Consider the following 10,981-nt stretch of genomic DNA (forward strand, 5'->3'; position numbering starts at 1 on the left):
TGCAGCTGGGTCCAGTTTGTCTCTTTTCTCTCTCTTCTCCCAGACAGTCTCCCTTCGCCAGTCCTGTTTAGCCTCCATCTGTCTTTACTGTCTATTCTGCTCTCTCTTCCATTTAGATAATGTGTGTTGATCTCCTCTGTGTCAGGCGCTGTGCTAAGTGCTAAGGACGCAAACAAAGAAGGAGGTGCAGTTTTGTCCTCAGTGCATCTACTGCATTGCCACTATTCTGCATTGGACTTCTGGTCCAAGTCTCTTATGACCAGAGCTGGGGCTCTCCGCCTTCAGTTTTTCCCCACCTCCTCAACACATCATGTCTGAAATGAATCTCCCACCAGTTTTGAGCATGTCCCTTCCCTTTACTCTAGTGATTTTAATGGCTGCTCCAAAGAAAGTCCAAACACCTTTACCCTCCTTTCAAAGAATTCCAAAGATTGATAATAGATTTCTGACAGGCTTTTATTCCATGAGCCTGGACTAATGGTCCTCACCTTTTTGCTCCTAGAATTTCAGCTAATAGCGGGCAGATTTTCAGCACTAAGAGAGGATCCCTAGATGCAGATTGTATTAGAAATTATAGAAAGAAAGTATACTTTTGTGATTAGAGCAGTTTTATCATAAATGATTATTTGAAGATGGTTTATTTAAATAGTATGCAGAATGGACTGAAGAGGAAAGAACTGTAAGAAAGCAGTCCTATGTTCAGGTTAACAATAACAGCCTTAGATTTAATGCTTTAGGATTGAATCTTAGTCTGCTACTAACTAACTGTGGCCTTTGGCCAAGTTAATTAAATTTTATGAGTATCCCTTTTCTCATCTGCAAACTTAGGATAACCATTTCTACTTTACAGTATCTGGTACACAGTAATTGCTCCATAAATGATAGCTGTTATAAATAATAATGTTCAACTTATATAACAATGAATCACTACAAAAGATGCTCCATATCTATGGGCTGCCCTCCAGGGAATTTTGAAACTTGCTCATTGCTTCAAGTGCTGAAGGGTAAAATTTGCCTTTAGAACCAGTTATTATCTTAAAATTTGTATACTTTTTATATAATTACCTACCAAATATCAGAAGAGAAATTATCACCTACTGAAGACTTTTTTCCAAAAGAAAATCATTTTGACTAGTTATTTAAAATGTACAATTGTAAATGAACTCACAACTGTCTGAATTATAGAGTAACAAAAATCTTCTTAACTAAGAGAGTTGGTACAGTATCATTTACGTCCATCGGTGCCAATTAAAACCTGAATGGTGCATCGCGCTTCGTGCAATACTTACAGTGAATCCTGTGTTACTCTGAATATATTTATGGCCTCCCACTTGCCACTTGTAATTTGAATAGCATTTTCCTATAAAAAGACAAACATTATGTTGTGTGAAACCGAGCGTTATTTGAGCAACCTCAAGTGAATGATCTTTGAGGAGATAAATCTTGGAAGGAACGTACCACAGTGTCTTTGATATAGTGAATATGTTTGTAGCCATCCTTGTCACTAAATATTTTGTAGTATGAAATGGCATCATAGCTGAAAACTGGTGTTGAAACAAAGAACTGAAAAAAATTAACAGAGGTTATGTTCAAAAGACAAACCAAACTAAAACCATAGATTTTGTTTTAATATATAAAAGCGATGTATGGTCATAGTTAGAGGAATCAGAATGTCTTGCCTCCTCTGTCTTCTGTCATTCACATCTGGAATCTCATTCTTTCAGATAAACAGCTTATGTAGTGATTCTAACAGGCACTTGAACATCCCAACCACTGCTTGGCTGCTACTGCATACCCCTGGATTCATAATGCTTAATTTGATTAAATTTCTAAGTCGAAGGTTATGTGGTTTGAAACGGAGTTGGAAGAATCACAAACGAATGTTGATATTTAACCAAACAAAACTTCAAATGAGGTATTTGACCACAGTCTGATGCTCGTTAAGACTTATACCTCTTTTAATTCTTGATTTGTCTGATGCCAAGCACCTAATACCAATCATTCAGTGAAGACATTTTGAAGATGAAAAGATCATGACTTGCCAGCCACAGTTTTTAATGGTGAGGAGGGGCTTCCGGACTTGAGAGAAAAAGGTTGCCTACGTTGGGAGAGGTTTACTCCTTGAGCACAAGAAGCAGACTGCAGACTGTCCTCAATGCCCTAGTTTAACCTCTAACCGGTAACCCCACGCAGACCTTGCTGGGAACCACTTAACTACCTAAGGCACGCTAGGCTCTTTAGTGTGCCTTGAAACAGAACAAGTCACACTTCAACATTCTAAATGATAGAGATAACTGAAATTCTGCAAATGTTCTTACACTAAATTTTTGAAAGTAGTTTCATACATTTCCCATTAAAAAATTAATTGGCTTGTCTTACATTTGCTGACTTTTCTTTCTCCATTGGTCATTGTTTGGTGAAATGATGGCAAATCATTAAAAGAATTACATGAGGAAAGAGCTACTCTACATCATGCAGAGCAGATTTAAAGCCAGCTCTCTCTGGTTGGTATCCCTCCACATGAGAACTGTATCAAGCAACAGCAACAAAAAGCTACCAGTATCTTTTAGCTAAAATACCTATCCTGGTGAGACCTAACGTGAGACCCATTGTGGAGTAAGAAGAGAGCGGGGGAAGTCACTGTAGGCTCCTTTAATGATGATCCCATATTTGATGCCTTTTTGATACAACTGATCATTATTTCTCATGAAATAATTATAATCATGTGACATTAAAATACAACTTATTTGATGTGATGTCTGTAATGGACTAAGTTCCCCCAAAATTCATGTCCACGTGGAGCCACAGAATGTGACCATTTTGGAAATGGGGTCTTTGCAGATGTGATCAAGGTAGAAATTGAAGATGTGCTCATACTGGATTAAAATGGGCCCTAACTCTAACGACTGGTGTCCTCATAGGAGGGGAAGACACAAAGAGACACTGAGAGATACAGGGAAGAAGGCTATGTGAAGACAGAAGCAGGGATTAAAGTGATACGGCTGTGAACCAAAGAATGCCCAGGGATTTCTAGGAGCCATGAGAAGCCAGAAGAGACAGGGAGGATTCTTCTCTTGAGCCTTTCTAGGGAGCATGGCTCTGCTGACATCATGATTTCTGACTTCCAGCTTTCAGAATGACGAGAGAATAAATTTCTGTTGTTTTAAGCCACAAAGTTTGCCATAACTTATAGCAGCCCTAGGAAACAAATACAGTACCCTAAGTCTTACCACATTTACCTAGAATCAATAAATCAGTTAAATCAAATAAGCAAAAGGCCATTAACCTGAGGCTGTCTCTATAATTTGAGTTCCTATATAATGAAACACAACCTTAGTACGTATACAATCCAAAACCTAACTACAAGTCCAGCAAAAGGGTTTCAGCCAATCATAGGCAGCCATCATATCACACCATATCCAAATAAGGTAGATGCCTCATGGCTCTATGACCCAATAAGGCTGATTCCTAGTGTAGCCAACCAGTGATTTATCTACCTTGCTTCTGTGTTTGGCCTATAAAAGGTGGCAGCTCACATTGCTGGACAGAACTCTCAGAACCTCTTCCGGTTCTGAGTGCTGCCTGATTTATGAATTGTTTGTGTTCAAATAAACTCTACTACTTTTAACTTGTCTAAAGTTTTTCTTTAAAATGAAAAAATGCAATAATGAGAAACAGCTGCCTCCTTACATGATTCCTGCGTTAGTTTCATTAATAATAAGACCAACCTTGGTAGGCTTTTGCATATTGAGACTAATGCTTCCAAGTGAAATTTACAACCAAGAGGCCCAGGAATAGAAAACTCTGATTAGCAATTTTGTGGGTAGAATTTTATTACTATAAGTGTTTGACAAAATCCTTCTTTCATTTCAGAATGAAATTTCACCCTCTTATCTAAATGATAATATACATACTAGTAACCTCTTTCAATGTCTTCTCTGTTTTTTTTAATGGAGTTTCATTCTTGTTGCCCAGGCTGGAGTGCAAAGAGCATGGTCTTGGCTCATCACAATCTCCATCTCACGGGTGCAAGTGATTCTCCTGCCTCAGCCTCCCAAGTAGCTAGGATTACAGGCATGCACCACCATGCCCAGCTAATTTACAGTTGGTCAGGCTGACCTCAGGTGATCCACCCACCTTGGCCTCCCAAAGTGCTGGGATTACAGGTGTGAGCCACTGCACCCAGCCTATGTCTCCTTCTTATTCCTCGTTGTGAAACACAAAATTTGGTTCTATATTGCCTTAATTACTAAAATGAAATCTGAGTCACAACATTTTTTAAGGTACCACAGTAAAAAGAAAAATTGTCTGCAAGCCTGCAGTCAGTTAGTAAAGGACTTTTGAAGGAGCTTTGTTCTAGATTAAAACTTAACATCTCATTTTTATTGAAAATAAAAAAAAAACAGGGCAGAGCATTATGTTTTAAGATATTAGAATCAGGCAAACAGGAAGAATATTTCTGATAAGCAAGCACTGTTATCTTCTCCCCTTTCATTGCACACATTGAAGACAGCTGCTTTAGATGAACAGGTAACTTGGGTGAGGTAAAGAGAGTGTGAAATATGTCCACATTCATTTTGCTAGAGCTAGGCCCATAAAGTGTTCCGAGTTAAGTGCTTCTTGCAAGTCATACCTGGACCCTAGATAAGCACCCACATTAAGTTGTCCTCAGTTTTAATGAGGCCCTTACACTGGTTTCTTTATCATGCTTAGATTTTTTGATAGATTACTCATCTCTATATGAAGTGCAAAGCCATTTAAAATATTTTACCTGGAAGGTGAGATTATTTACTGCCATGTAATATCTTGCCATAGCTGTTAAATGACCTAAAGCGGATGCCCTAAACTGAGTGCACATTCAATCAAAAGCACAAGCTTTCAAGCATCAAGAAGAAAATTCATTTTTTTTGAACCAAGGGATTTTGCCAGCTGCCTAAAGAAGGTGTAGTGTGTTGCTTAAATTATTTTAAAATAATTGGTGTGACTTTGCAGTCTAAGCATAATGCCTTCAGTGCTTGTTCTCCAAATTTAAGGAACTAAGCACTAGGTTCCTTTGATTAACTCTTCACTTTTCTGTCTGTTCTCTACAGAGCAAAAAAACAAAACAAAACAAAACAAAAAATGTTTCAAAAGCAAGTTTGTTGTTATTTTTCCTGATTAAATACCAAAAAAGAAGTTAGGTTTTTAATCCTAAATTAAGAGACTGGATGTGCCAGTGCTGGAGGGAAAAAGTGGTAAGTAAAGTTCTCAGCAAACCTATTTGCTAGTTCTGTGCCTGCAACTAACAGACCAGTTACTTTTAACTAGACATTTAATCTCCCTTTTCTAATTCATTAGGTGATTTCTGAGAGTCTTTTTCCATTTTCAATATCTCTGACAAGTTCAAAAGAAACCACATATCAAAAATAGCTTTTAAAATTTATACTAATATGACTAGCATGTATACTTTATCTAAAGACCCTATAAATGTTACTTGAACGAATGTCTGAAATACATACACATTTCTAGTTTTTTTCTGGTTAATTTTATTAAGCCACTAGTTTCATTATAGGTCAAAGGAAGCTATTAAATATACAATATATTATTACATATGAGTTATGGCTATACAAAATTGTGGCCAGACTTTTTCAAAAGGCATATCAGAACTTACAAAAGCTAATTAATAATCCATTTAAAGCAGGTGTCTTGGGAGAGTGTAAACTTACTCTTGAAAACAATCATTGCAAATAATTTTTGATAATTTGTCTTCTGGAATTTAGAAGTTTTACTGACTACTGAATACATGTGAAGAGATTGAGATTAGTATATAAAAATAAGTTGCTCCCAATAGAATTATAAAACTATGAATATTAAAATGATCTGGCACAAAAATCACAAGTCCCAGATAAGTAACTCATTTACTCTCTAGATTTAGTTGGGAATGACTTTTGATTTAATACGAAGACCTCATCTTCTCCCAAAGGAGAGGTATGCGCCCGCACTGAGGGTATTTTTTTAAAAAAGTTCTTCAGCTGGACTGGGCACGGTGGCTCATGCCATTTAGTTGGGAATGACTTTTGATTTAGTGTAAGGACCTCATCTTCTCTCAAAGGAGGCATATGTGCCTCCACTGAGGGTATTTTCTTTGTTTGTTTGTTTGATTTTGAGATGGAGTCTCGCTCTGTCGCCCAGGCTGGAGTGCAGTGGCGCGATCTGGGCTCACTGCAAGCTCCGCCGCCCGGGTTCACGCCATTCTCCTGCCTCAGCCTCCAGAGTAGTGGGACTACAGGCGCCCGCCACCACGCCCGACTATTTCTTTTGTATTTTTAGTAGAGACCGGGTTTCACCGTGTTAGCCAGGATGGTCTCGATCTCCTGACACTGAGGGTATTTTTTAAAAAAGTTCTACAGCTGGGGTGGGGGCGGTGGCTTATGCCTGTAATCCCAACACTTTGGAAGGCCGAGGCGGGCGGATCACGAGGTCAAGAGATTGAAACCATCCTGGCTAACACGGTGAAACCCCGTCTCTACTAAAAATACAAAAATTAGCTCGGGTGGTGGCGGGCGCCTGCAATCCCGGCTACTCGGGAGGCTGAGGCAGGAGAATCGCTTGAACCCGGGAGGCGGAGCTTGCAGTGAGCGGAGATCACGCCCCTGCACTCCAGCCTGGCGACAGAGTGAGACTCCGTCGCGGGGGAGAAAAAAAAAGTTTGAAAGCTTTGCAGGCAATTCATTCATTCATCCAGCTCAATTTGATGAGAATGCAAGGTTAATGCAATACAGATTTTTAAATTAAGATGCTGAAGATGCTTATAAATATGAGCTTTCAAAAGATGCATTCTAAAGTGTTTCAGAGTGTTTTGAACACTGCAGCATTTTCAAAATAAATGTGTATAGATGCTCAAGATAATGTCTTTGAAAGGGTTGTTGGTATCATTGTTGATATAATTATAAAATTACATTATTCATATAACTGTATAGTAAATCTAGTTATATTATCATCTTGGAGAACATGACTAAAGAATATTTTCAAGCATTATTTCTTCTCTTCATTCTTTACTAGAAATATTTGTAATGGGAGTGGATTGGTAGATTAACTTTTTTTCCTCAAAATTTCAAATACCGATCTAAGAATTACCTTTCTGAAAGGTGAGAGTCAGAGATTCAGATTGATTAAGAATCTATAAAATTTAGAGAATACTTTTCTTTCACTGAATACTACTCTTTTTTCCTGTGATATTTAGCACAGTAGAAAAGTGAGTTCAAATAGGAGTGGTTTTTTTTTCTGAATTACATACTTATCTTTATTATCTTTTTACCACAGAATGTAATTTACACTTACTGTATATAATAAATAAAGTAACTATTCCCTAGTTAATGAATAAAACTGCAGTATCTTTAATTAAACACAGAGTATAAATTAAACAGCATGTAAGCCAAAATCAACTGGATCCAGAAAAGTGTACAATTAAGAGTTTTTAATATTTGAAGATTATCACTTTACAATTTATCTTTTTCCCAGCCAATTTAAGTTTAAATTTTTATATAATTTATCCTCTTATAATTGATTTCTGACTTTTTTTTGTCCTTGGATCATGAGCTAATGTGTTAAACCAGGTCTTAAGAGTTTCCTTTTTCATTGCATAATGCGTCCAAATCTTAGAGAAGTAGCCTTTCGTCTTCAAATACTAATTGAATTGAATTTCGTGTTTGTGGTAAGTGGCAGCATCTACTAACCTTCACTTATTCTCTTGTCTTAATTTTTATTCTTCATATATGATATAAAATACAATTGGTATTTACCTCAAGCATCATTTTTACCTTAAAAATCCTAATCAATTATTGAATAAATCTATCCTAAACTTCCAAATATAAATGATCACAAAAAACAAAACACACGTTTTCCTGTTTGTTACCAAATCATTAAATACTGGAAGCAGTATACATATATGAAATTTAGTACATGTTATATGAAGTTTAATAAGAGGTAGATTGTCTTTAAATTACAAGGATACCCAATGTATTTATTTTTTTAGATTCAGATGACTAGTAATTATTAAGATTATTTTAACAGATCAGGGATTTTGTTTACTTTTGAAAAATGATCTATATTGTATTTGTTTAAAAAGTAATATTAGTTCTAGATATCAAGGATTCAGTTGACAAACTTAAAATTGGAACATGAGGAGTATGAGTTATTTTCAATAGAATTCTAAAAAGATGGACATTGAAATTGTCTGGCACAAAATCACTCAAGAGATCACTACCTATATGTTTTATACCTTGCTATTTTTTCTATGAAAATAAGTAGTGCCAGTTTGGGTACATTGCAAATAGTCCTTTGATAGCTGAGAATCTGTCAAATTTCATTTGAAATTTACATAAGAAAAAGATAGCAAAATCATACTCCACCAGCCCATCCAGTTCTGCTTTCTTCTATATGCTCCTGGGTCTAAAAGACAAAAGATCACATCGAACACAGTATTAGGAGAACATTTTTTTCCTAAATATAATCTGGACATTTGGAAACAGTTAAGCTGCCTGATCAGAGTGTACCATTACTAGTCAACTAACTTATTTGAGTTTAAAAGGACAATATTAAAACTCTCATATAACAGCCCTGTTGTATATACATGGGTAATTTTATTGCAGATCCTTAATAATTATGTCTAAACCTTCCATGAGGCAGTGACTTGGAATTATCACAACATCTATGGAGGCCCAGCACAATCCACTTGATGTGGTGTAGGTAAAACAGTGGAGTTTAGGTTAAATTCTTTCTTTTCTGGGTCCCATGAAGTAGCTAAAATTTTAAAATTTGCACTGAATCTTATTTTGGGTTATATTTTAACATAATGTAATTGATTATTTACTGAACAAACATTTAGTAATCCTAAAAGAATGACTAGACTTTTCTAGACAAATAATTAGAAAAAGAAGAACATTCTAGGTAAAATAAATAGCATAGAGACCAGACCAGCTTAGTCACCCAACAGATGGTTCAGTATGGCTGAGTGGAGAGTGACTACAGGAAAGAGTTAGAAGATGAAGGAGAATGCATGTTTATGAGCAAGATCTTGGAGAAACTTTATGGCACCCTAAAAAGTTTCAATTTCTCCTGTTTGGTAAATCTTTTGAAGGTCTTCCAATTCACAATTTGGAAAATAAAATTATGAACATGATGCAGAGGATAAACTAAAAGTGGGTAAGAGGGAAGGAGGTAGAGAGACCAACTGGAAGGCTATTGTAGTGTTTGGGAAAAGAATGATAAAGACTCTAATCAAGCTCAAGGCATTGAGAATGGAACAGAGAAAATGAAGCCATGCATATTGAAAAGTTCAAATCCTCAGAAATAAGTCTGAGAGTTATTGGCAAGTATACCAAAAACTCTGGTATAGATTAAAATTACCCAAAGTGAATAAACACAGAGTTGAGACAGACAGCAGGATAATCAGCAGACCATTTCCTCTTTTTGCTAGGGATACGGGTAGGAAATGTATTTCTCAGCCTTCCTTCAGTTGACTGTGGTTATTTGATAAGTTCTAGTCAATGGTGTGTGAACAGAAATGGGTTGCTTTTGGGCCTAGCCCATAAAAGCCTCTCTTACATTATCCTTCATTCTTTTCTCCATCCCTCAACTGGATGTTGATGCTCAGGTTTGACCAACTTTGGAATAGTGTTGGAAGCCAGTTAGCAGAAATGCCATCACCTGGGTTCCTGAATGACTATATGGAGCAGAGTACACCATTCCCCAACCCCCACCATACCCCACTTACCTGGACTCACTATTGGATGGTTACATGAATGTGCAATAAATTTCTACTGTATTAACCAACTGAATGATTGGAGGTTTTTATTGTTGTTGTTACAGCAGTTAGCCTACCTTGCAAATACATTAACTTGGAGAATAATAAGATTTCTAGAGAAGTCAGAAGAAGAGCTGGAAAGGAAAAGAACAGTCAATGAAGCAGAAGGAGAACCATGAGAGGGTGTACTGTCATAAAAGGCAGGGGAACAACAAATTTTAAGAACACAGTCTGGATTTTCTCTTATAGGGATAGGCCAACGCCTCAGAGAGAACAAGTAAGATAAGACTTGGAAAAAATAGTGAAACTTTTTGGATTTATTATTTTTAGACATAAAAGTAAAATTAATTTTAATTCCCTTTTCAGAGGAGGAAGCATAATATAAAAGATGTTTCTTCCCCTAACTACAAACTTCTTAATAAATCTCACTATTAGAATTTATTACAAGTCATTGTTATCAGTTTTCTTTGCCTCTTTGTTTTGGGCGTGACTCTCAGCATGAATAAAATGTTGCTGGGTCACTTAACCTTAAATATTGTTTTCATAGTGCGTGCACACACACACACAGACACACACATACACACACATCAGTCATGAGGATGGTTTCTGGGAAATTCAACACTGTTGTTCTCAAATCTCAAAATGTGTTGCATGTATTTATCAAACTATTTTGAAACAGAGGTGTTTAGAAATTCTAAGGTTATTCAAACATGATATTCTAAATTTAAGCACTGTTTTCTGGCTGTAAAACTAAAGTTTATATTCCAGGGACTTCCACACCTCATTGAATGAGCATCTTAAATGTTCTGTCAGTTTGGATTAAAGTTGTCTCAGATTTTGATAAATTAGAATTTCAGATTTCAAAGCAATCACAGTTTTAAAATTCCTAGTTTTAGAAGCTAAAAATTGTGTCTAAATTATAAATCTCATCATGTTCAAACTAATAAAATTAAAGCAATAGTCCCTAATACCTAGATTCATTGAAAAGTTTAAAGATATAGTCACCCAAAGCTGACTAATCAGACCAATTGTTTCTAATTAACTAGCATAATCAAGATTAGTCTATCCTTTCTTTGCCTATGATACTGCATTAAAGCCAAAATCTTCCTGCTTTGTATATCAAAATATATATAAGATAAAAATACGCTTCTAGCATATTCCATCAAAATTAGTCAAGCCTCTCACAGACACAGTAGT

General features: G+C 36.2%; 1 protein-coding gene across 2 annotated transcripts in view; it reads right to left on the reverse strand.

The window, feature by feature from the left end:
* Positions 1 to 10,981, reverse strand: part of FAP (fibroblast activation protein alpha) — a 71,800-nt gene that overhangs the window by 30,898 nt on the left and 29,921 nt on the right. For both annotated transcript variants that reach the window (XM_025403873.1, XM_025403872.1), the window contains 3 exons: positions 8,386 to 8,430; positions 1,459 to 1,563; positions 1,290 to 1,360 (listed from right to left, as the gene is read on the reverse strand). In XM_025403873.1, the coding sequence (XP_025259658.1) occupies positions 1,290 to 1,360; positions 1,459 to 1,563; positions 8,386 to 8,430 (221 nt within the window). The remainder of the gene's footprint in view (positions 1 to 1,289; positions 1,361 to 1,458; positions 1,564 to 8,385; positions 8,431 to 10,981) is intronic.

Source organism: Theropithecus gelada, chromosome 12 (genome assembly GCF_003255815.1).
Source record: "Theropithecus gelada isolate Dixy chromosome 12, Tgel_1.0, whole genome shotgun sequence".
NCBI lineage: Eukaryota > Metazoa > Chordata > Mammalia > Primates > Cercopithecidae > Theropithecus > Theropithecus gelada.